At 40.6% G+C, this 25,954-nt stretch overlaps 1 protein-coding gene and 1 long non-coding RNA gene across 3 annotated transcripts in view; one reads left to right on the plus strand and one right to left on the minus strand.

Moving 5' to 3' along the window:
- The window catches only part of STARD9 (StAR related lipid transfer domain containing 9), a 161,546-nt gene that overhangs the window by 81,063 nt on the left and 54,529 nt on the right, over nucleotides 1–25,954 (plus strand). For both annotated transcript variants that reach the window (XM_072623573.1, XM_072623574.1), the window contains exons 4-15: nucleotides 6,465–6,581; nucleotides 9,042–9,074; nucleotides 9,182–9,243; nucleotides 10,910–11,022; nucleotides 14,896–14,965; nucleotides 15,857–15,929; nucleotides 21,946–22,013; nucleotides 22,593–22,690; nucleotides 23,438–23,647; nucleotides 23,866–23,963; nucleotides 24,646–24,723; nucleotides 25,162–25,233. In XM_072623573.1, coding sequence (XP_072479674.1) covers nucleotides 6,465–6,581; nucleotides 9,042–9,074; nucleotides 9,182–9,243; nucleotides 10,910–11,022; nucleotides 14,896–14,965; nucleotides 15,857–15,929; nucleotides 21,946–22,013; nucleotides 22,593–22,690; nucleotides 23,438–23,647; nucleotides 23,866–23,963; nucleotides 24,646–24,723; nucleotides 25,162–25,233 — 1,092 coding nt within the window. The remainder of the gene's footprint in view (nucleotides 1–6,464; nucleotides 6,582–9,041; nucleotides 9,075–9,181; nucleotides 9,244–10,909; nucleotides 11,023–14,895; nucleotides 14,966–15,856; nucleotides 15,930–21,945; nucleotides 22,014–22,592; nucleotides 22,691–23,437; nucleotides 23,648–23,865; nucleotides 23,964–24,645; nucleotides 24,724–25,161; nucleotides 25,234–25,954) is intronic.
- LOC140513683 (uncharacterized) lies at nucleotides 16,436–18,348 on the minus strand. Its single transcript, XR_011970284.1, has 2 exons — nucleotides 18,185–18,348; nucleotides 16,436–16,523 (listed from the first exon to the last, which is right to left on the minus strand). It is a non-coding gene; the product is annotated as an uncharacterized lncRNA (long non-coding RNA).

A 25,954-nucleotide genomic window follows, 5' to 3' on the forward strand; every position in this document is an offset into this window, starting at 1 on the left:
ACTTAAGCAGTTTTTATTTTTCCCTTCTTGAGTCAGTCAGAGAGGTACTGGAGTATATACTTCTACAGTAAGATTATCACCTCATTAACCCCTTGTGGTTACATTCTGTGCCTTCTGTGGGATTGGTATGGGGGTACCCCTCTCTTATAGTTTCTAAAGACAAAGAAGTCTCATTTTTAAAGTCATTTGGAGGAAAGAAGCAGTATCAATGAAGGAACAGGACTCCAGATCAAGATGTGGATGGGATAGTATTAACAGATGATAAGAGAAGGCAGAACTACTCAACTCTCATTTTGCTTCTATTTTCATTGCCATGGAAAGGACAGAATACAAATGGTTAATGGGGAGTTGAAACCCAAGTTAATTGATGAGTTCAAATCACTAAGCCCAGAGGAACTACCACCCAGGGTACTGAAAAAATTAGTTGAATGGTGTGAGTTTTGAGCCTTTTAATTCCCTCCAAAGGATTTTGTAACAGGGGAAAGGTGCCAGCTGGAAAAAGACATATCTTGATTTTCAAAGATAGGATTAGGGTAAAGTCTTCAAAACCAGAACCTTGATTCCTGGCAAACCTCTATACCAAAAGGATGGTCTGTGAACATGTAGAAAAAGAAAGTGTGCTCAAAAAACATCAGCTTGACTTGATTAAGAGCATGTCAGGCCAAACTCATCTTATTTCAGTAGATCAAGAGAATGTTATAATTTTACTTTGATGTTAGCATAACATTTGAGAGAATCGTTCATGCTGTCCTTATGGAAAAGATGGAAAGATGGTGGCCAGATTATAGTACAGTTAGGTAGACGTAGCATTGATTGAATGATCTGGTCATTAATGGATAGATGTTGGGTTGGAAAGAGGTATTTAGTGTGGTTCCCCAGAGATCCTTTGTCCTTTGGTGTTTGCCATTTTTACCAGTGATTTGAATCAAGGTGAAGATGGTGTCTTCATCATATTTGCAGATGACACAAAACAGCAGGAGAGGAGATACAATTCAGGGGACAGAATCAGGTTCCAAAAAAGCTCTGAGACTTGAATCATGGGTCAAATCAAATAAAATGAAACCTAATGGAGAATATTACTGCAAGTCATAGAATCACATATGTATGGAAACATAAACTTTGGATTTGGGTGGTAAGTTTCCTTTAAAAAAGAGAAGAAAACTCATTTTTTCCATGTTACTAACAATATTAGTGAAAACAGATGTTTGAATGACTTCCAGCACCTACCCAGAATCCTTTTCCAGATGTTTTCCACTCAAATACAGGTTTCTGCTAGTGGATAGGTTTGGTAATCTGATTTTTCATCCTTAAATTCTACCTGGTTCCATGAAATGTCTCTCTTATAGCTGCCTGAATGTATAATGTATAAAGATTACATTTGCAATCAACATTTATTTCATTTTACTGAGCTTTTCTTTTTCCAAATCAAATGCTTTTGGGGAGAGGTCTTGTTAGATTCGTGTGGAGATGATGGTTTATTGTAAAAACAACAATAAAAGCTTTGTGAAAAATTACTTTTGTAATTACTGGATAATTAATAAGTTTTATCAGTTCTCTTATTGTTTTTATAAACTCTGGTGAATGCTTCTATTTTGTTTGTTTTGAGAGCAGCATGGGTGCAATAAAATTTATAGAGTTTTTCGATAATGGGCTTGTGCTATCTTTGCTGGATTTGATAGTACTAAATTCTTGACACTTCTACTGTACTCTCCCTAATGTGGGGAATTAGCTCTGAGCTTTGCAGGGAGTCCTTGGGGCTTCAGTGGCCAAATGGCTGCACTGAGGACTGAGCACCACCTAGTGTTAAAATGAAGAGATCTGCCATAATACATATAATCAATCAGCCTTCATATTCTACCAGTAGTACCACTGACTGTTGCCCCTCCCTTTGCAATGTGTCTCCTCTTCCCTTTTCAAGGTGGCCCATGACCTTTGCTTTAGGGAAGGGAATAAGCATTTATAGAGTATCTACTATGTGCCGAACACTTTAAAAATATTATCTTATCTGATCCTCACAACAAATCTGTGAGGTAGATGCTGTTATCCTCATTTTACAGTTGAGGAAACTGAGGTAGACAAAGGTTAAGTGACTTGCCCAGGGTTATGCAGCTGGTAAGTGACTGAGGCCAGATTTGATCTTTGGTCTTGCTGACTGTAGACCCAAACTGTGCCACCTATCTGCCTCAGTTTAGCCAAATTTCACTTATATTGTATTCCATTACAATCATATACCACAACTTGTTTAGCCATTCCCCAATTGATGGGCATTGCCTCAATTTCCAGTTCTCTGCCACCACAAAAAGAGGTGCTATAAATATTTTTGTACATGTGGGTCCTTTTCCAATTTTTATGATCTCTTTGGGGTATACTGCCCTAGAAGCAATATTGCTGGATCAAAGGGTATGTACATTTTTATAGCTCTTTGGGCATAGTTCCAAATTGCTCTCCAGAATGATTGGATCAGCTCACAGCCCCACCAACAATGAATTAGTATTCTAACTCTCCCATATCTTCTCAAACATTTATCATTTTCCTGTTTTGTCATGTTAGCCAATTTGATAGGTGTGATATGGTACCTCAGAGTTGTTTTGATTTGCATCTCTCTAATCAATAGTGATTTAGACCATTTTCTCATATGACTGTAGATAGCTTTAATTTCTTGCTCTGAAAATTGCCTGTTCATATCCTCTAACTATTTATCAATTGGGGAATGGCTTGTATTCCTGTAAATTTGTCTCAGTTCTCTATATATTTTAGAAATGAGGCCTTTATCACAGACACTAATTTTAAAAATTGTTTCCCATTTTTCTGCTTCCCTCCTAATCTTGGTTGCATTGGTTTTGTTTGTGCGAAACCTTTTCAATGTAATGTAATCAAAGTTATACATTTTTCTTTTCATAATGTTCTCTATCTCTTGTCATAACTGCCTACATTCTCCATAAATCTGACAAATAAGCTATTCCTTTCTCTACTAGTTTGTTTATAGTATCAGCCTTCATACCTAGATCATGTACCCTTTTGGACTTTATTCTAGCATATGGTGTCAGACATTGGTCTGTGCCCAGTTTCTACCACACTGTTTTCCAGTCTTTCCAGCGATTTTTGTCAGTGAGTTCTTATCCCAGAAACTGGGGTCCTTGGGTCTATCAAACAGTAGATTACTATAGTCATTGACTACTGTGTCTTGTGTACCTAACCTATTCCACTGCTCTACCCCACTATTTCTAAGCCATTACCAACTAGTTCCGATGATTTGTGCAAAACTTTTTTAATTTAATGTAATCAAAATTATCCATTTTGCATTTTGTAATGTTCTATATCTCTTATTTTATCATAAATTCTTCCCTTTTTCACAGATATGACAGGTAAAGTATTCCTTGCTCTCCTAATTTGCTCATGATATCATCCTTTATGTCTAAATCACGTACCTGTTTTAAACTTATCTTGGTATATGGTATGAAATGTTGGTCTCTACCTACTTTGTGCCTTATTGTTTTCTAGTTTTCCCAGTCCTCTAGTAAACTATAGACAATTTCATTTTTTGGATGATTTTTTGGGTTGCTATTAATTTTATTTACATATGTGCATATGTGTTCATACCTGTACATATATACATGTGTGCATATGTATATATGTACACATCCACCTATATTTATATTTGAGGCTTCTGAGTAGTCTATAAACTTTTGGACTCTTTTGTTTCTTAATCTTGACCCCCTGTTGACTTGGTTTGGAAAATCTTACCTGTTTCTTCATGTATAACTTGTCTATTACTTTGACTTCTACAACAGATTTTGGAACATAAGGTATAATTACATATTCTTGGTAGCCCTTTTACTTAAGCTTATATCTTCAGCTCTGCAAGGTAAAATGATGCACCATTCCAGAAGTATTGGTTCATATTTCCTTTGAGTGCTTAATGAAGCAATATCTTCTTTAAAGAGATCACCTTCCAGATTAAACTGCAAACTTACCTAATGTTTTCTAATTTGAGTCAGTTCTCTCTTGTAATGGAAAAGACTCTGACACTTAGAGTACCAAAAGCTAAATTAATGTTTATGGAAAGTTTAAAAAACTGTAAAAAGAGGAAACTGAGTTCCTTTTCCTACTGCTTTGCCTCTGTCACTGCAGAAGTCACAGAGAGACTTACAGGACTCTTTGTTTTGCAGGTTTCAGTGGTCAAAGAATTTAAGTCTCCAGGAACACAAATTGACCTTCATGCTAGGAGTAGAATTTTCAGAAATTTTGATGAACCTCACCAAGATTTAATAATAGACAGACAGACAGACAGACAGACAGACAGACAGACAGACAGACAGACAGACAGATAGATAGATAGATAGATAGATAGATAGATAGATAGATAGATAGATAGATAGATAGATAGGTGTTGCATTGGATAGACTGCTGGACCTGGAGTCAGAAAGACTCATCTTCCTGAATTCAAATCTGACCTTAGACACTTACAAGCTGTGTGACCCTGGGCTAGCCACTTTTTGCTTCAGTTTTCTCAACTACTAAATGGGGATAATAATAACACCAACTTCCCAGGGTTATTATGAGGATCAAATGAGATAATATTAATAAAGTGCTAAGCTAAGTGCCTGGCACATAATAGGTGCTTATTCTCTCTCCTCCCATTTATATAATGCTTCAAGGTTTACAAAGTGTTTTCTACATAGTACTCCTATGAGTCTTACAATAGCCCTGGGAAGTAGGTGCTATTAATCATCACCCTCATTTTGCAGATGAGGAAACTGAGGCTGAGAAAGTTTAGGTGACTTGTTCAGGGTCACACAGTGAGTGTCTGAGGTAGGACATGAACTCAGGTCTTCCTAGCTCCCAAATTTAGTGCCCTATCTACTACATTGCCCAGTTGCCTAGGTTCCACTTCAAACTGGAAACAAAACTACTTATTTTCTGAAATGATTGAACTAGAGCAAAAACTAAAACAACAGAATATTCTGCAGACTTAATCAGAACCAGACAGACACTTCATTCTTCTCCAGAGCCCTTCCTAAGGACTGAACATCTCTACCTCCTCTAAGCAGAAGCAGAGGGAAACTTGTGAGTTCCTCATGACAGAAGGTCTCCATCTGGCTGGCTGCCCAGCTGATGACAGTGGCAGTTTGACGAAAGCCAAGGTTTTGCTAGGAACTGGGCTACTGTTTTCCCTGAGGGTCTGAGAATATAATACACTTATTATAGGATGCTGGCCAGGGTTGTGCTAGAGCCCTGGAGAGCCCATTGTTAAATTTTTGCCATGAATTTACACCTAGGAAATAGGCAAACACTAGGGCAGATGAGTAGTGTTGTGGATAGAGCACTGAGCTTGGAATCAAGAAGACTCATTTTCCTGGGTTCAAATCCAGACTCAGACACTTGCTAGCTGTGTGACCGTGGGGCAAGTCACTTAATCCTGTTTGCCTCAGTTTCCTCATCTGTAAAATGACCTGGAGAAGAAAATGGTGAACTACTCTAGTATCTTTGCCCAGAAAATCTCAAATGGAGTCATGCAGAGTCAGACATAACTGAAAAACCACTCAACAACACAAATCAGGGCTTCCATTTATTGACTTGTTGATTGTCTACTCTAGACTTAAGAAAGTGATGGAAAAAGATGTTAATAAACCTAGAAACGTATCATGATTACATTTTTCCTCCTTTAGAGAACTGATTTTGTTAAACATTTTCCAGCACATCCCTGGATCCTGAGAACTCACTATACGGTCTTTGGACAACTCACAGATTTTGTAGAGGAGTTTCACTTTGGCCTGGTTCTAAAAATCTATACTATCTACTTCAGATTGCACATTTTTGATGACCCACAGCTATTTCTGCAATACTGAATCTGGACCTCCTGGTGAATAATTTCGGTTGAAAATCCTTGGCAGTCAAAGTAGGGAATGAATGGATAGAGAGGACTCGTAGGGCAGATGCACATGGTACTGCCTGAGTCCAGGTTACTGGAATTTTTTTCCTTGGGGAACATCTTACTTCTCATGAAATAGTCTTGAGAGCAAGGACAATTTCATATTTGAAATATGAATGCCCAGCCCTTGGCACAGAAGAGACTCAAATAAACAAATATTTATTGTGCTCCTACCATGTGTAAAGCACTGTGCTAGGTGGGATTTGTGCTTATTTGTGTATGTATCTCAAGTAAGCATGGATGTAAATAATATATACAGATTAATTTGTACTCAGTGTGTGTGTGTGTGTGTGTGTGTGTGTGTGTGTGTGTGTGTGTGTGTACATTCACATCAGTGTTCATCTGCAGTACCAAGTGATTCCCCATCTAATTTATATGGATTGCCTTCAGTTGCCTTTTTTCAGATGGCAGCGTTAATAATTCTGGTGAAATGAGAATTCTTGATGTTCTTGATTAATTGAAAGAAAAAAAACCATGACCCCTGGCGGAAGGATTGCGGTCACTCAGGGAGTTTTCTGTTTTTTAATTGCAGGTGTTCCAGGATCTTGGGACCGAGGTGCTCTCCGGAGCGGCCAAAGGCTACAACATCTGCCTCTTTGCTTATGGGCAAACAGGCTCGGGAAAGACATACACGATGATAGGGACACCGGTGAGTGACCTTGGTCTTCCTGGGGGAGATGAATTTTGAATAGGGTTTTAAAGTAAGTAGGAAGTAAGAATTGGTATTTGGGGACAACTCATGATTTAAACGTGCACACGCATGCACATACAGACCTGGGAAAAAGAAGGAAGACTCAATACAGATAATTTAGGTCATATTCACTTAACTGAAACGTCTAACAGGGTGTATAGTATTCTTTTCCCTTAAAGAATTTTACCTGCTTGAGGGCCAGAATGATATCACTTTTGTCTTTGTAGCTCCTGAACCTAGCACAGTACTTGGAACACAGTAAGCAGTAAATAAATGCTTGTGGATTGGTTCCTGAGTATAGTGTGCACAGGCACACACTTATTTTTTTTTCTGTGAGCAAGGTTTCATTTCAGAATTCAGTGAAGAATTTTATATAGGTTCGCTCTATAAAAAATAAACATTTCAAAAGTGCCTCAACTTGAAAAGCCAATCAGAACTGTTACATACATATTTTAAAATTTCAAATTCCTTTACATGGCATTCAGGACCCCCCCACAATTTGGTGCAGCTTCCCCTTTCTAGTCTTGTCCCATGTGATTTCCCTCCATGCACTTAGCACATTGTGATCTCCAAACACACTGATCTCCAAGTGCATTGGGTGATCTCTCTTACCTTAGTCCCTTTGTTACCGTTCTTTTCTTGTCATGTTCTCCCTCCCCATGTCAGTTAATGAATTTTTACCCATCCATTAAGATGCAGTTCAGATGGCCCCCATGCCATGATGCCTTCCTTGATCTGTTATGTACCACAGTTATATGGGCAAACATACCTCCTCTCTTCTGGCAGAGAGTAATCTACAGGCAGAACGTGGCATACTTTATGGGCTACTTTTTATTTCCCTTAGGGCCTAGCACAGACATTAGTCATGTTTGTGGAATGAATGAAAGACATAATATGTCATGACTATTTCATGCACAAAATACCTTCCTCTCACATTGAATGGCTAGGAGTCTGTCTTTGTCACCAGATGACAGCTTGTGAGTTGTAATTGCTTAGAATGTACAATAAAATTTATTCAGGTTGGAGAGCATTAATTAATCATCTACAGTATATCAGCTGAGTGTTGGGGATACAAAGAAAAGCAGTGGGAAAAAGCCCAACCTCTGCTCTCAAGAATTTCATAGTCTTATGGATGAGACAATGTGTAAATTACTGTGTACAAGTAAGACTTTATTCAGGCTAGATTGGAGATTACCACTGAGGGAAGGTACTAGCATTAAGGGAGATTAGGAAAGAGTTCCTATAAAAAATGAGACTTTAGCTGGCACTTGGATTTAATGAACCTTATAACATGCAGGACTGTTTTATAACTTTCTTTGATAGCCCATATGTACGGGTAGCCTGAATTCCTGCTGTGATTTAAGCCTGTCACATGATGGTCAAGACCTCTATACAGCTTTGATTTTATGATAAAATCCAGCAGTATCCTTGGTGTTATCATGGGCAATGCCCAAGGTTAAAGGTTAGTGTGGTCAAAGTTCTAAGCTGTCTATATGAGAGATCTGTGGAGGTTTTTTTGAGGGGGGGAGTAGGGTGGGAGATAGGACTTGAGATTTAGCTCTAGGCCATCCCTTATTACTTAAGTAAAACAAATAGGTGAGGTCCTTAAGAATATCCTGCTGTGAGTGTTACAAAATGTAAAATAGATAATTTTGATTATATAAAATTAAAAAATTTTTGCACAAACAAAACCAATATAACCAAAATTATAAGGAAAGCAGAAAACTGGGAAACATTTTTTACAACTAGTATCTCTGATAATGGCCTCATTTCCCACAAATAACTGGGTCAAATTTATAAAAATAGAATTCATTCTCCAATTGATAAATGGTCAAAGGATATGAACAGGCAGTTTCTCAGACAAAGAAATCAAAACTGTCTATAGTCATATGAAAAAATGCTCTAAATCCTCTTAAATCAGAAAAATGCAAATTAAAACAACTCTGAGGTACCACCTCACAACTATCAGAGTGGCTAATATGACAAAAAAGGGCAATGCTGGAGGGGCAAAACTGGGACTGTTGGTAGAGTTGTGAACTAATCCAGCCATTCTGGAGGGCAATTTGGAACTACGTGCCCAAAGGGCTATAAAATCTTACCTTTTGATACAGCCATACCTCTGCTAGGTCTGTATCCCAAAGACATCTCCCAAAAAGGAAAAAGGACCTATTTATAGCACCTCTTTATGTTGTGACTAAGAATTGGAAATTGAAAGGATATTCATGAGTTGGGGAATGACTAAATAAGTTGTTGTATATGAGCGTAATGAAATATTATTGTGCTATAGGAAATGACAAGCAGGATGATTTCAGAAAAACCTGGAAAGACTTACATGAACTGATGTGTAGTGAAGCAGAGAGAACTAGAAGAACACAAAATAATGGTTTTTTATGGGGTTTTTTTTCTCCTTCTCCCCAGGCCGCTTTGGGGTTAACACCACGGATATGTGAGGTATAGAAATCTCTTCTCAATTTGAACCTTTTGTCAAAGTAGGCTTCATTTTCTAATTTTCTATGTTGAAATCACATGGGAAACACCTAATCTTCTGGTTTGTACAGGGCCTCTTCTCAAAGGAGGATGGCTATTCCAACTCACCTTCATCCTGCAGGATACGAGTAAGGTAGGAACCAGTCATGATTTGAGACCTAGAGCCTCTATTTCCATTTTATCGCAAAATGTAGGCACCTGCAACCGTCCTCTCCTGTTTCTAGTCACTCAAATGCTCAGGGCTACATAACACTTATAACTCCTTCCTCATCCCTCTGCAGGGTGTATTAGCAAGCAGATCTCCTGTGGACCGATCCAGGCCATGGGATTTATCTTTATTTTACCCTTCTTGTGGTCATGTGTTCACTCTTGGTCTATCTCTTCAGGGCTGGCTTTCCTCCAGGTTTATTTTCAGGAAGGCAACCAGAAACCTTGTATTAGAGTATGAAAAGGTGAGGGAAAGCTGATGAGGAAAGGCGTGAATGTGACTCAATTTTTGAACTGCTAACGCCATAGCAACAAATATCCCTGGCCAGCGTGGCATCCCAGTAATAAAAGTACATCTCAATGATGTGCTGCTTTAAAGATACAGAATGATTTCCTCACAGTAGAGCTCTATATGGTAGTATGTGTGTGTGTGTGTATACATGTATGTAATCTACATCTATAAATAGAATATACACATATGAATAAATAGCACAATGTATGTATATAGTATGTATATAAATATGTGTGTATAACATATATTATAGAAAAATAGATTTTCAGTTATTTTCTTTAAATCAGTAGCATTTTCTTTAAACTAGCAGGTACCATTCTGACCCTAACTTTATGATTCCTGTTGTTGTCGTTTTCAGTTGTGTCCAATTCTTGGTGACCCCATTTGGGGTTTTCTTGGCAAAGGTACTAGAGTGGTTTGCCAATTCCTTCTCCAACTCATTTTACAGATGAGGAAACTGAGGCAAACAGAATTAAGTGACATGCCTAGGGTCACATCATTAGTAAGTGTCTGAGACTGGATTTGAACTCAGGAAGATGAATCTTCCTGATTTCAGGCCCAGCATTCTATCTACCGTACCACCTTATGATTTCCTAGTACTTCCCTGTTTCTTCCCTCCTAACTTAAAAGAGAAAAACTCTCATTTCTTTCATTTTCTTGATTAAGTGTCAAATTGGTTTTATGACTCCAGCAAAGTCTTAGGGTCGTTGACATGAACCTGGAATGGATCCTCAGAGTCAGTAAGTCAGAGTAGGACCTGGAGTAGGTCAGAGCTCTCATGAGCTAGAGAAGCCTCATCTCCAAAAGACAAACAAATCACCTTCATTTGTGTCATGGACCCCACTCCACCCCACCCCCTGGCAGCAGTCTAGTGAAGCCTATGGGCCCCTTCTCAAAATAATATATTTTTAAAAAATCATAATAGAAGAAAATGCTAAATTTCAGTTAAAGGTTAGTGAAAATAAAAGATGTAATTTTTCCCATCCAAATTTATGAACCCTCTGAAATCTATTTAAGGACCCCTGATTTGGTACAACATCTTCATTTTATTTTTGAGAGAAGTGAGGGCCCTAAAAGTTAAGCAGTTGCCCCTTATCACATCTCCTGATTCTAAATCTGTTGTTTTTTTTCATGCTTTAGGCTGAAGTCATTTTACAGATAAATAAAATGAGGAGCTGATTTGTCCAAGGTCATGTAGTCATATTCAGAGGCAGAACTGGACTGCAATTCAAAGCCTGCCCATCTCTTTCCCTGTTAGACCAAGGATGAACATTGCCATCTTTTTCCTTTTTTCCTCTAGTTTCCTAGAAATTTACAATGAGAAGGTACGGGATCTGCTGAAACAGCCTGATCAGAAAAAGCCTTACACCCTGCGGGTCAGGGAACACCCAGAGACAGGCCCTTATGTACAAGGTAAGACTATTAATGCGCATCTCCAAATCTGTAGCCAGGGCCTGGGACAGAGAGAAATGGGAAGGAGAGAATGTGAACCTAAATCCAGAATAAACTCCATAAGCCCTGAGGTCTGAGACCAAAATAAAAACTGGGCAGTAGTCTGACATGTCATCTGACTCCTCGGCCATCATGCACTGTCAGTTTCAGAAGTTGGAAAGCAGAAGAGGTGTATTTGCAGGAGTTTTGTGTAATGCTTTGCAGATTATCAGCTCTTACTGGGTCAGGTTCTGTTACCCACCAGGGAGGGCTGGGCTCCTTTACTTTCTTCCCTCTGGGGAGGAAAGTGAGCACCCTTAGGTGCCTAGGGATAAGCCATTGATGAGTTGGGTACTTGGGGCCTTTCGGCACAGATACATACAGGCTTAGAGCAGCTAGACTCTGGATAGATTGAAGTACTTCTTCAGCTTTATTTATCTGGTGAGCTGAGATGGATGACAGGAGCAGGATTCAGTCACCATAGTGGCCAAATGCTGGACTCTTGGCGAGGTCAGCATGTGCCCATCTGACCAGATCGTGGCAGTTACTGATCCCATTAAACTGACCATGCACACAAGGTCAGTCATTAGCTCAGTGATTGAACAATCGAGTCAGTGATGGATGCCTGGGCTATAATTTTTTTTTACAGTTCCCATAGACAGTAATATTTTTCCAGTTTTTCATTCCCATATACTAGATTGGAAATAAATGGAAATTTGGGAGTGTAAAGCATTGCTATTTGTTGGATTTCTTTTCCTGGGCATTAATTTGATTTTTCTATACAAAACTATGTAAGAATACACTCATTCCTTTTTTAAACTCTCCACAAATATCTCTGGCACAGGCTGCTTTCCCTTTTTTAGATTGGTTCCAGTATATTATAAGCAGCTCTGCACCCTTTCCTGAGCAAATTTTGGCCCTCTGCAAGACAGGTATTTTGAAACTGATAAGAGCAGTCGGCTAATCAAAAAAAAAAAAATTTGCTGTGTGAAAGGCATTTACTCGAGGAACTTTAGGGGATGCAGTGAATGAATGAATAAATTAATAGAGGAATGAATGAAAAAATAATTTATTGAACACTGTGTGCCAAGCATTGTGCTAAATACTGAGGGTCCAAATACAATCGATCCAACAATCATCAGGTGTTTATAAGTGCTTACTATGTGCCACTAACTTGTGCTGAGCTTTAGAGATATAAAGAAAACGTCCTTGCCCTCAAGGAGCTTAATGGGAGAAACAACATAGTTGAATCATTACATATAAGAGAAATGCAAACGTAAAGACCATGCCTTCCCTAAAGAAGCTTCCATTCTATTGAAAGAGAGAACACATAGATGGGAATGGTGACCAGGGAAGGGCTCTTTGTACAGGGCTGGTGAGTAGGGCCTTAGAAGAGTAGATTGAGTAAATAGGGAAAAAGAAAGGCATAGTCCCTTCCCTAATAGAGATTGCACTTCATTTGGGGTAGTGAGAAATATTCACGTGAAAGGATAAGATAACCATACATGATAGTAAATGCCAAATGGGTGGCCCAGACAAGAAGAGATCTATGAAATCAGAAGTGGTGGAACCATCTTGGATTGGGATGGTGGAAGACTTCATGGGTTCTATGAATAAAGCCTTGTAGGATAAATAGATTCAGACTGGGGAAAATCATGGCAGGCAGCAGTGTAGGGAGTGAGGAGTCTTTCCATGTCAGAGGAAAGGTGTAAGCAAAGGAATATGGGGTTAGAGGTGGGGTGGGTTAGGAGTTCACCAGGTAGTACAGGCAGGGTTCATTCAGGTGGATAAGAACCTGTGAAAAATACTGAACCAGCATTCTATCGCTGTTATTTGTATGCTGCCCCCTGGTGGCTTTTATTTTTGTAAACTGTGTTTCGAATATCTAGAGCCATGTTATTTCCTATTTGAAATCAATTCGGTTTAGTTTAGCAAGTATTTCTTGAGCACCTATGGGTACCTTCTAGGAGACAGAAAAACAAAAATAAAATAATATTCTTATCCTTAAAAAATTTGTGGCATTAGTCAGGGGAGATGAAAAATGTCACATTCGTGTGAAATAATTAAATGACAGTATATTGAGTGTAGGATTAGGTGCAAGAATTCATGGGATGGATATTTTCTATTTATTTTATTTGGCCATTTAGCAAGCAACTCCAAGTTTTGTTGGGGGAGGAATTTCACAAGTTTTATTTTAGGGTTGTTGAATACTTTGTTCTGTTTTCAAAAAAGAGAGAAATGGAAGCTTAAAAAGAGACCCACATAACATGATGTTCTGGATTATGGCTTCATGTGACAGCACTCGATACCGAGCAGAGACTGTGGCAAGTGAACTGAAGGCAGAGACTTAAAGTGTGGTAGTGTAGAAAGAGTCATGGATCTGAAGTCACAGGACCTAGGTTTAAATCTTAGCCCTCCTACGTGACTGACCTTGGGGACTTAACCTCAGTTAAGTTTTGGGTTCCTTAGTTGAAAAAGGAGGACATTTGAATCAATGGCCCCATCTAGCTTTAAATCTATGATCTTGGGGCAGCTAGGTGGTGGAGTGGAGAACCAACCCTGGAGTCAGGAGGAGGACCTGAGTTCAAATATGACCTGAGACACTTGACACTTACTAACCATGTGACCCTGGGCAAGTCACTTAACCCTGATTGCCTCGCCAACAAAAAAAGTAAAAATCTGTGATTATTACTTAAACCAGATTAACAGTTTGGTTTCTATGTTGGTAGCTCTAGTTTTAAGACTGTGAGTTGGTGGGAATTTAGATAACTATGTCATACCAGCTGAGACCTTGAAGGAGAGACAGATATAAGCCTGCAGGCTTCTGTATGTTTGCAGACGTTCTCATCCTGAAGATTTATCCCCCACAATGACCACAGAAGAGCCCTGATTCTGAATGAACTAGAGAAATCCTGATTCATCTCTGGAATCGGTCTAGTTTGTTCTCCATCCCCTCCCTTCCCCTCTCCTCCTTTCCCCTTCTCTCTAAGTAGGATATTATGCTCTTACTTTTGGGTGCTCTGCCTAAGGGAATGTCAATTTTGATGGTTGAAACCTCACAAGATATCTTGGGGTTTACAGGCTAGATTTCTTTCTTAAGGACCATGCCTTAAACCCAAATCACTTTGTCTCTCACTGATTGTTCCACAGTAGGTCCTAGGCCAAACCCCACTTGGTCATTGTTTGGACCCTGATAGGCTCAAAGTGAATGTAATATCAATTGTTTTAGCTTTTGCCAGAAACCCTGGGGGTCTTCCCCTTCCAGATTGATTTTATTTTTTCTGAGTAAAAGAGGCCATTCTCTGCCTCATTCCTTACCTAGCTTTAATTACTGATTGGGCGTCGCCTCAGTCTGAGACCTGTTAAAGACCTTAGCTTAAAAAGGCCTAGGTCTTCCCCTGCATCCAGGGCCATCTCTAGTTATCCTGATCTATATCTGGCCACTGGACCCAGATGGTTCTGGAGGAGAGAGTGAGCCTGAGGACTTTGCACAGCTTTGCACGGACTTCACACTTACTTAAATCCAATTTACTTGCATGTCATCACCACCGTGTCATGGTCCTCTTTGAGAAGGAAGAAAAAATAACTGATTTGATACTTAATGATATACTTAATATCCCACATTGTTACCTGTGCTGTGATTTGTGCTTCTTAAAGGACAGGGTCCCAGTTTTTCTTCTTTGTAACCCGTTTAACACATTGTTGGTGGATACATTGAAATACTTGTCAAATAAATGAACAAAGGGATGATTGAATGTGAGCTCAGCTGATCTTGTCTGCCAAGGGATGGAGTAAGTTGAACTTAAAAAAAATAATACTGTTTCCCTTTTCTTGTTCCTTTTACAAACTGAACAGGCTTATCTCAGCACGTGGTTACCAACTCTAGGCAGATAATTGGTCTCCTGGAAGAAGGTGTAGCAAACAGGTAATGGTTTTCTTTATCATCTCTTTCACTGCCTGGTTTTGGCTTATCTGCCCCTTGTGAGCACAGATCTGTTGTCAGGGTTGATGATCTGTGTTTAAAGACTTTCCTTGTTGCTCCTGAGACGAGAGTTAGTTTTAGAGTCATAGAATTTAGAGCTAGAAATGATCTTATATAAGGTCATTAATACAAACCCCATCATTTGACAGAAGAGAAAAATGAGGTCCTAAGGGGAATTAGGATGTGACCAAGATTATATAGCTAGAAAGCTAAGATTCAAATACAGATTCTTTGAGGATAAATCAGGATCTTTTCCCACTGTCTGAAAATGTAATTCTATTCAACAGTAAGTCTTGGCCTTGACTTTACCCTCCCAGAGTCTGAAAACAAAGTGGGTGGCTTAGTTGATTTTCCCAAGTTCTTTCTTTGTTTTAGCTTCTATGATATGTTCTAATTTGTCACCTCTGTCTTTGAAATGTCGAGCAAGTGCTGTCTTCCTGTTTGTTCTTTTTCTAGAATTATATTGGGAAGTTTTGTGCCCAGCACTTTTCAGAATGTTTTTACTCTTGGCTTAGGGTTGGACTGTGATGCTGAAACCTTGCTAGAAATTTCAAAGACAAAGAGGACAAATTAGAGCATACCATGGAAGCTAGAACAGAGAAAGAACTTTGGATAATCAACTTGACCACCATCTTGCTTCAGTGTAGTATCATAAAAGTGGAAGCGTGCATCTGTTTTGGGATTTCTTCCCTTATGATTCTACACCAAGAGATGGAACCCTTGATAGTCTCATATTTTGTTCTTAGCTGTAACATTTCAGTTCTTTCTCCAGCTTCCCAAAGGTTTCAGCATGTATACATTATCATTGTCCTATTGTCTTCCTTGTATACACAGAATCACAGCAGCTACCCATGTTCATGAAGCCAGCAGTAGATCTCATGCCATATTCACCATCTACTATACACAGGTTAGTTATTTTTTCTTACGTCTGAGTGACTTTTCTTTCTCCTATATTCCTCCATCTCTTTCTTTTCCCTTTCTTTTCCCCTCCTTTCTCATGTATTAATTTGTTTTTATATAGTAGAGAGATGATTTGTAAACACTCTAAATAAGCCACATGCCTACAAAGGGTATAGGTAGGTGGTATACTGGGTAAAGTGCTGAATCTGGAGTTGGGAAGATCTGAGCTCAAATCCTGGCTCATATACTTATTACTTGTATGACCTTGGGCAAGTGATTTTGCTGCTCTCTGCCTCAGTTGCCCTTTCTATAAAATGGGGATTGTCATAGTGCCTCTCTCCCAGGGCTTTTGTGAGGATGATATATTTGTAAAGTACTTTGCAAATCTTCATGGGTTATATTGATATTCATCCTTGTTGCCTGGCCTAATGCCATGGGCTGCCGGGTCCTCTTACCTATCTCAGATCTTTGGTGATCAGCCAGATAAACATATGAGAGAAGAGACTGGCAGAGTGAAGCAGAGGTGTAGGCTTTATTCCGGATACAAGTTACATGTCAGCATGCAGGGCGAGTTCTCCCCGAGGGAGCCCCCTTCTCCTTCCTGAGGAGAAAGGAAAAAACAACCCCCTCTCAGGCTTTCCTACCCCAATTTAAGCTCTCCCAGCTGCATAGTTTGCTCATGGACCATGAATGCTCTCAGCCCCTCAGTCAATTAACAAAAGGTGTGCTCAGACCACGGACCAATCTCAAGGGTGAGAGCTCAGCAGTTTCAAGAAGCCCTCACCTTTACCTGACCCCAGACCGTTCTTGTGAAAACTGAGCCTGTGCCCTAACACTTGTTATAATTATTTTGATAATAGCAATTCATTTTATAGAGCACCTTTTATTTTTCAGATCACTTTCATGTTTATCTAACATTTTAGGAAGAGATAATAAAAATTTAAAAGGAAAAGCACCCCAGCTTTTTAGGAACCCTGTGCTCATAGCTGGCACTCTATGGTTGTGTGTCCTTCATTCCTGAAGAGGACCATGACACCAGGGAGGCGATACCATGACGTGCAAGTGAATTGGATTTAAGTGAGGCAGGACCGTGCAAAGTCACCAGCCTCATCTCTTCTAGAGCCGAGTCCAGTGACAAGATATAGATCAGGACGACTAGAGATGGCCAGATGCAGTGAGAGACCTTAGCCTTTTTAAGCTAAGGCTTAACAGTTCTCAGTAGACTGAGGCAACACCCAATTGTTACAAAGGTTTGGTTTTCCTTTTTTTTTTCCCCTTGGGGTTTAGAATCAGTGGAAGACATAAAAGTTAATATTTGACAGGTCTCAGTATGACTGAGGCAACACCTAATCATTACAAATCAATGATTAAGGCTAGGTAAGAAATGAGGCAGAGAATGGCCTCTTTTACCTAATTAAAAAAAAAATCAGTCTGGGAGGGGAAGACCCTCAGGGTTTCTGGACAAAACAGAAACAATTATTATTGACATTCACTCTGAGCCAGTCTGGACCAAACAATGATCAAGTGGGGCTTGGTCTGGTACCTACTGTTGAACAATCAATGAGAACCAGAGTGATTTAGGTTTGAGGCATGGTCTTTAAAAAAGAAATCTAGCCCTTAAACCCCATGTCTTGCAAGATTTCAGTGATCAAAACTTATATTCCTTTGGACAGTGCCTACAGGTAAGGGGATGATACCTATGTGGAAGGAAGGAAGGAAGGAAGGAAGGAAGGAAGGAAGGAAGGAAGGAAGGAAGGAAGGAAGGAAGGAAGGAAGGAAGGAGGGAAGGAAGGGAGGAAGGAAGGGAGGAAGGGAGGAAGGAAGGAAGGAAGGAAGAAGGGAGAAGGAAGAGAGGGAAGGAAGGAAGGGAGGGAGGGAGGGAGAAAGGAAGGAAGGAAGAAGGAAGGGAGGGAAGGAAGGAAGGGAGGGAGGGAGGAAGGAAGGAAGGAAGAAGGAAGAGAGGGAAGGAAGGAAGGAAAGGAGGGAGGGAGGAAGGAAGGAAGGAAGAAAGAAGGGAGGGAAGGAAGGGAGGGAGGGAGGGAGGAAGGAAGGAAGAAGGAAGGGAGGGAAGGAAGGAAGGAAGAGAGGGAAGGAAGGAAGGAAGGAGGAAGGAGAGAGGGAGGGAGGGAGGGAGGGGAGGAGAAGGGATGGGGTTATGGGATTTACGCTGGACCTCTAAAAGGAAAAGACCATATCTTTGCCCCTGAACTTTCCCCACACATTTCTACTTAGATTCTCAATAATCTTTTAACTGTCCTTTACCTGTGGCCCTGCCAGCTGTCTGACCCAGCCCAGACCACTTAATTCCTTTCATTTTCTGCACCTGGTCCACCCCAGGCTACTTGCCACTCCTTAATCCCATCCAGATCTTTTCACAGTCTTTTTCCCTTTAAAAGTATCAGTTCCATCCTCATGAAATGTGCGAATTCACTTAGAATCTCCACTGCTTCTGCTGATGTCACAATAAACTCGCCACTTTGACTGGAAGGCTTGAGTGGTTGAATTCTTTCAAGGCAGACCCACCTATACCCTTACATTTTGGGGATCCCAGCACCCCAAACCATGAGAGGAAAGAGAAAGAAAGAAAAAGAAAGAAAGGAAGAAAGGAAGAAAGGAAGGAAGGAAGGAGGAAAGAAAGAAAGAGAAAGAGAAAGGAAGAGAAAGAAAGAGAGAGACAGAGAAAGAAAGAAAGAGAGAGAGAGAGAAAGAGAGAGAGAGAGAAAGAGAGAGAAAGAAAGAAAGAAAGAAAGAAAGAAAGAAAGAAAGAAAGAAAGAAAGAAAGAAAGAAAGAAAAAGAAAGAAAGCTGTGTCGTCCAACTGGCCAGTTCCACTTGGGTCTCCAGTGGGGCAACTCCTACTACTACTCACAGGGATTGTTGCTTGTACTTCATTCTCGAAGAGGACCCTGACATCAGGGAGGTGATGTGATGATTTGCAGGTGAATTGGATTTAAATGAGGGAGGGCTGTGCACAGTCAGCCTCACTTTCTCCTCTAGAACCATCTAGGTCCAGTGGCAAGATATAGAACAGCATGACTGGGGGTGACCCTCAGGGGTGCTGTATTGACCATGTAAAAGAAAGATCCTTACCCTCAGAGAACTCATGTTCAGCGAATAAAGGCAGACAGTAGAAAAGAGATTCTTGCTACTTGCAGTTGTGTAAATGGAACACTAGAATTGGTATCAGGAAGACTCATCCTGATGAGTTCAAATCTGGCTTCAGATACTATCTGTGTGACCCTGGACAAGTCACTTGACCCTGGTAGCCTCAATTTCCTTATCTGTAAAATGAACTGGAGAAGAAGATGGCAAACCATTCTAGTGTCCTTGCCAAGACCCAAATGGAGTCATGAAGCCTGTGACTCTAGGCCCGGTTCTGTATCACCCGCTGCACTTAGTTGCCCCAATGAGATACAGCCTTCATTTTTGCAATTTCAAAAATTATCCAGCATTTGCTTGCTATGTCTTCCACTTCCTCTAAATCCCACGGCGGGGGGAGGAAATGACCTTTGTAATAAATAATCATAGCCAAGCAAAAGAAATTCCTATGATAGCCCTGGCCAAAACCCTATGTCTCATTCTACACATTTAGTCAATCACCTTTCTGTCAGCGGCTGAATAGAATTATTCATTATCTGTCATTTGGAATGATGGCTAATCATTGCGTTGATCAGAGTTGTTCAAAATCGTTTATTTTTGCAATGTTGTTATACTTTAAGCTAATCTCTTGGTTCGGATCACCTCCTTTGGCATCAGTTCTTGTCCATCTTCCTCGGTTTCTCTGACACTGTCCCTTTGCCGTTTCTCAGTCTGCGTCTATGCCATTGTTCATTCAACCATTTCCCATCTGATGAATACCCCCTTAGTGTCTAGTTCTTTGCCACCACAAAAAGTAAATATTTTCCAGCTCCTAAGTTAAAGCAGTGGATAGACTGAGTAGTAGATTTGGAGTCAAGAAGACCTGAGTTCAGTCCTGCTTCCCACCCTGGGCAAGTCACTTAACCTTTGCCTGCCTCAGTTTCCTTACCAAAATGGAGATTAAAATATCACCTACCTCACAGGATTATTGTAAGGACCAATGAGTCAATATGTGTAAGGCACTTTGTAAACCTTTGTAACAGTTAAATTAGATAAACTGAGGCACAAAAGTTCCAGGCATAATTTATTGTTAAGGTGCAAATCTACCTGTCAATAGGATCCCCGTTTCCTCAGTGAGCTGAGACCCCAAATGAGGGGGGCAGTTTTCTTTTATAAGGTCTTAGGGAGTACAAAACAGGGGAGGGGACATCATGGCTTAACTGAGTCAGAGGGAACGATATGATTGGTTATAGATCTGAAGTGAAGGGAGCAACATGATTGGTTGGAAGTTTGATAAGAGGCTAGCGACGCTGCTGCTCCTTCCTTGTGACTAAGAAGTTCTCATTGTTTGAGTCCGCCAGCAGAGTTACTAATAATGACCCAGACTTGGGTACGGCAAACCAAGCATCCTTGAAGGAAAGCCCAACTTAATTGTGTTCATGTGCCAGTTAAATTTCTTGAGGCAAGAACTGATTTCTGAACTTAACTCATTACAGACCAGAATTCTGAACCAAGTTCAGAGACAGAGACCCGTGACTTCTCAATTACAGAAAAAAATGAAGTACAGAACGCAAGCAGTTACAGGACAAGCTCAGTCAACTGTAAAGAGGGTCGATATTGATCATTTCAACTTAAAGGTCTATATTCAATTCACTTAGCATTTATTAAGCACCTACTGTGTTCCAGGTACTGGGCTAAACACTGGAGATACAAAAGGAGGCAAAAAGACACTTTTTACCCTCAAAGACTTTACAATCTGAGTATATTTATATTTATACATGCTAGTTATTATTAAATATGGATTCTTTTTCTCTTTCCCTGATCTCTTTGGGGTATAGGCCTAGCAGTGGTATCAGAGAATGATAGGTTGTGTACAATTTAGTAACTTAGGGGACATAGTTCTGAATTACTTTCCAGAATGGTTGGACCCAATTCGCACTTCCACCATCAGTGCTTTCATGTGTCTTGTTTTCATGTCATTTCCCTTTTTTTGGTCAACTTTTCCAATCTGATGAGTTTTAGATAGAAACAGTTGCTTTTATTTGCATTTTTCTGATTATTAATAATTTTTTAAATATGGTTGTTGATAGCTTGGATTTCTTCCCTTGAGAACTGCCTGTTCATATCCTTTGACCATTATCAATTAGGTGAATGTCTATTATTTTAATAAGTTTGAATTAGCCCCATATGTGTGTTCTTCCTTCATTGCAAAGAGGACCATGCCATCAGAGAAATGATGACATGACTTGCACTTGACTTTGTTTTGAGTGAGGGAGGGCTGTGCAGGTCACCAGCCTCACTTCTCCTCCAGAGCCATCTGAATCCAGTGACCAGATAGTCATCAGGATGACTGGAGATGACCCAGAATGAGGCAATTGGGGTTAAGTGACTTGCCCAAGGTCACACAGCTAGTGAGTGTCAAGTGTCTGAGGTGAGATTTGAACTCAGGTCCTCCTGACTCCTACACTGGTGCTCTATCCACTGCACCACCTAGCTGCTCCTAATAGTCTCTTATATATCTTGATAAAGACACCTTCATCAGAGATGCTCACTGCTGAGCAAATCCAGCATTCTTTCTTCTGTGCCATGCAGCTGAGTAAAACAAACCAAGGTAAAACTGAAAAGCTGCTCTGAAACCCAATCTATTTCTCATGTTGTTCGATCATTCAGTTGTGTTCGACTCTCTATGACCCCATGGTCCATAGCACACTAATGCTATCCATGGGGTTTTCTTGGCAAAGATACTGGAGTGATTTGCCATTTTCTTCTCTAGTGGATCAAGGCAGGTTAAGTGACTTGCCCAGGGTCACACAACTGGTAAGTATCTGAGGCCAGATTTGGACACAGTCAGGTCTTCTGGACCCCAGACCCAGTGCTCTCACTGAGATACCTAGCTGCCTTAATCCATTTCTACCTGATGACATTTAAAAGTGTTTCCTCCTTTAGGCTGTCCTGGAAAACAATCTCTCTTCTGAAATTGCCAGCAAAATCAACCTGGTGGATCTAGCAGGCAGGTAATCATGGTTCCCCTGTAGGGTCCCAGGTATTACTTCCTGGTGGGAAGTAGCTGAGGCAACTGCCATGTTCACATTCCCATTAAATTACCTGCCAGCTTTGGCAGAGCTTTTAGCCTTATGTACCTTGCAGACATCCTGAGAAAAATATAAAAGAAATTATTTGGAAACTTAATTGAGTTGTTGCTGAGATTCCATCTGGGTGGATGGAGGTCACAGGGTTACCAAATTTTCCATCTCTGCTGTGGAACTGGCCCCCTAATTACTGGGAGATTAAATGAAGCAAAAGTTGTTTTTTTAAACTGCTTAATAATTCATGCAACCAGGACTTCTTTTGGGGATCATGGGACCTCATAAATCCTGTTGTCCAATGAGGATTTTGTAGCATAGAGAAACTGAATGACTTGTCCCAGGTCCCACGAGTAGTAAGTAGCAGAGGTGGTATTTAAATCCAGGCCCCCAGTCCAAGAGCTAGCCCTCTTCCACTGTACCTAAGAGAGACTTTATGGGACATTCAGAGGTTGGGAATAATTGAGGTATCCCTTCCTAATTTTGCATTCTTCCTGGCTTGTGTTTCAGTGAAAGGGCAGACCCCAGCTATTGTAAAGACCGAATCACTGAAGGTGCCAGCATTAACAAGTCCCTGGTGACTCTGGGCATTGTCATCTCCACCTTAGGTAACGTTCCAAAGGCCTGGATCACTAAATGGGGGAAGAGGGAGCCTTTGGAGAGTCCCCAGAGGTTCTTTCTGTCACACGTCAATGAGGTTGAGGGCAATGGAAATAGCTATTTATTAGGAAAGCCTCAGTTTCTTTTAAGGGAGTCTTTTCCAAAGATGGGTAAACCAAACAATCTCTCTGTCCCAGCCAAGCAGGCTCACCTGATGCTCTCTCTGTACCTGGAATTCTTTCTTTTGGCTTCTTGGAGTCTCTGGTTTTCTTCTAGGCTCAGCCCCAGTCTCTCCTCTAGCACGAGATTTTTCCAGATTCCCTCAGCTCTTAGTCTTTCCTTGCTCTCCCTCAACACCCCCGACTTTGTATTCTTTTTTCCGTGTACATATTGTTTTCCTAGTAGAATATAAGCTTCTTGAGGACAGGGAGTGTTCCAGTTTTTGCCTGTGTATTGTAGTGCCTGGCACAGTGTAGGCACCAATGTTTATTGATTTCAGATATAAAAAAATTCTTCATTCATTTTGACACTCAGGTAATACACTGGATTATAGTTAGGACCATCTCCACAGCACTGTATTTTCATTGGTAGAGGGATTATGCAAACAATTAATACAGCTTACTTCCTGTAGGACAGGAGTCAAAAAGTCCTTGAGATGGCTAAGAAATGAAATACTTCTTTTTTAATTCTTTAAGAACCTTATTTATTGGTTGTGATCTGCTTTTTAATTTTCTTTTTCCCCCCTTTCTTTGAAGCTCAAAACTCCCAGATGTTCATCAGTTACCAGAGCCCGAATAGCACATCCAGTGAGGGTGGAGACGGTGGGAGCCTCAGCTCTCCCTCGGTGGCTGGCAGTATTGGTGGAGTCCCTCGAAAGCAATCGTATATCCCCTATCGGGACTCTGTGCTGACCTGGCTGCTGAAAGATAGTCTAGGAGGCAATTCCAAGACCATCATGGTGGCCAGTGAGTGTGAGATTGGGATCAGCTCCATATGTAAGGGCCATGTTCTGGCCCAGAAGGATGGGCCATGTCTGCCCAGGACATGCCCATTTTCCTAGTTTTTAAAAATTCACATGTTGGGCTATTGGTGGCAAGATCTCCAGTAGGTAGGTTGGAGTTGGTAGGATACATGAGATTTGGAGGGGTTGGTAATTCTTTTAACCTTCTCCTCCCTATTTCAGCTGTGTCTCCTGCAAATTCCTGTTACAGTGAGACCATGAGCACACTGAGATATGCATCCAGTGCCAAAAACATCATAAACAAACCACGTGTGAATGAGGTGAGCTTGTCATCTGAAACCCTGGATGGGAGTGGTAGGTGCCATTGATGGTACTGCTCTCCGACATTGGCCTCAGGTCTCATTTCTACACTTCTGTATCCTGTCCCCTTGCTTATTTCTACCTTGTTCACATCTCAAGTCCCTAGGAGTGGCTAGGCAGTTATTCCCAGATCACAGCCTTGGCACCAGAAAATGAGGGACTTAAATATTTTCTACCAGGGTGGCAAGACTTCTTTGACCTCTCACCTTGACCCTGCTAACATGGCATTTATTTATTTTTTTTTTTAGGACCATCCCTTTGAAAATCCCCAATGTACTTTCATTTCAGGAAAGAATGCTGCAAATTTCTAGGTGCTGCAGAAATTCACTCTGAATTTGTTTTTGTTTTATGTGTTTTAGAATTCCTCCCCTTCATTTGCAAACTCTTTTGCTATTTCTTTGTATATTATGACCTAGAAGGGGAGATTAAGGATGATTAGGTTATTTAGATGAATCTCAAATGAAAAATTTCAGTAGATTTCTAAAGGTCTCTTTGATCATTTTAGTGAAAATTTCTAGTGGCAGAATTATGTGGCAGAAAGTATTTACTCACTGGCCGGTTGAAATTGTGATTGCTGGTTGGCTGCATGGACCTGGGAGCCTGACACCGCCCACTAATCATGTCCCATCCTCTCTGTTTTAGGATGCAAATGTAAAACTAATTCGAGAACTTCGGGAAGAAATTGAAAGGTTGAAAGGCATGCTCCTGAGCTTTGAACTGGTATGTGGGATACCCAGAAATTTCTCCTCCACAAACAGGGAATTCCTCATGAGAGAGCTCCAGCTATGTTCTCCAATATTCCATGCTGCTGGTGGTGTGAGAGGACTAGGTGATCCAGTGTAGCTGCTCCTTTGGCATCATAACAGGGGCCACCTTGGCCTCTAGGGTAAAGAGGAGGCATTACATGCATGCACATGTGGGTAGTTGGGTGGAAGGTATGGGATATGTTTCTCTGAGGTTGGTAGTAATTGTGTAAGGAGAAAAACGCCCTCTTTCTTGAAATCCTTTCCCCTCAGCTGATCGTATGCACCTCTATTAGCCTCCCTCTTATTTCTGATTTTGGAGAGAAATTCTCCTTCCTTCCTGCATCTTCCCTTCCAAGAGTGTTTGAAAGCTCCTTCTGCACAATAGCCACCTCTGCTCCTTTTGTTTGCCCAGGGGAATTTGAGTCCCTTCACAAATGGAAGGAATGGAAACCTGAAGGAGCTGGTTCTCCATAATGAGATGAAGGTGAGTATTTTTGGTTGGGATAAGTGGCAGAATTTGGAGCAGAAAGGGGTGGGCCCTAGATTGTCCACCAGTTCTGGGATGGGGTTCTTTTTAGTTTGGGTGGAGATTTCTGGCTCCACTGTCCTTCATGGCAGTGATGTAATTCCTGTGTGATGCTCCTTCATGGGAATTGTGAGGGCTCCTTTTGGGGACCACCACACACAACCACAGAGGAGGGAGTTATTTTCAGCTGAACACTGTGCTCTAGGACTTGGTCTCTTGCCCCCAAAGACCATGTGGTCTAGCTTAGGAAACAGTTTGAAAACAGCTAAATGATAAACTACAGATATGAAGTGTAATAATGAGGTACTATTTTTACAAAAATATCCCAAATAGCACTTTTTGTGTGTGTGTGGTTGCAAAAATACTGGAAACAAGCTGAGTGACCGTTGATTGGAGAATGCCAAAGAAATCGCAGCTTGTGAGTGTTAGTGCACCATAAAAATAACAAGTGTGGGGAATACAAAAGAAAATTAGAAAACTTGTATGAGCTAATGTAGAGCGAAATACGCAGAATGAGGAGCATAGTATACACAATTGCTACAATCATGTAAAAAAATATTAAAATTAATGTGAATTAACCTTAGTAATTGTAATGATCAATCTTAACTCCAGAGAAGGGATGAAGAAATAGATTCCTCTTTTTGCTGGAGAACTGGGGGACCGCAGGTGTGAAATGTTA

This window comes from Notamacropus eugenii, chromosome 7 (genome assembly GCF_028372415.1).
Source record: "Notamacropus eugenii isolate mMacEug1 chromosome 7, mMacEug1.pri_v2, whole genome shotgun sequence".
Lineage (NCBI taxonomy): Eukaryota > Metazoa > Chordata > Mammalia > Diprotodontia > Macropodidae > Notamacropus > Notamacropus eugenii.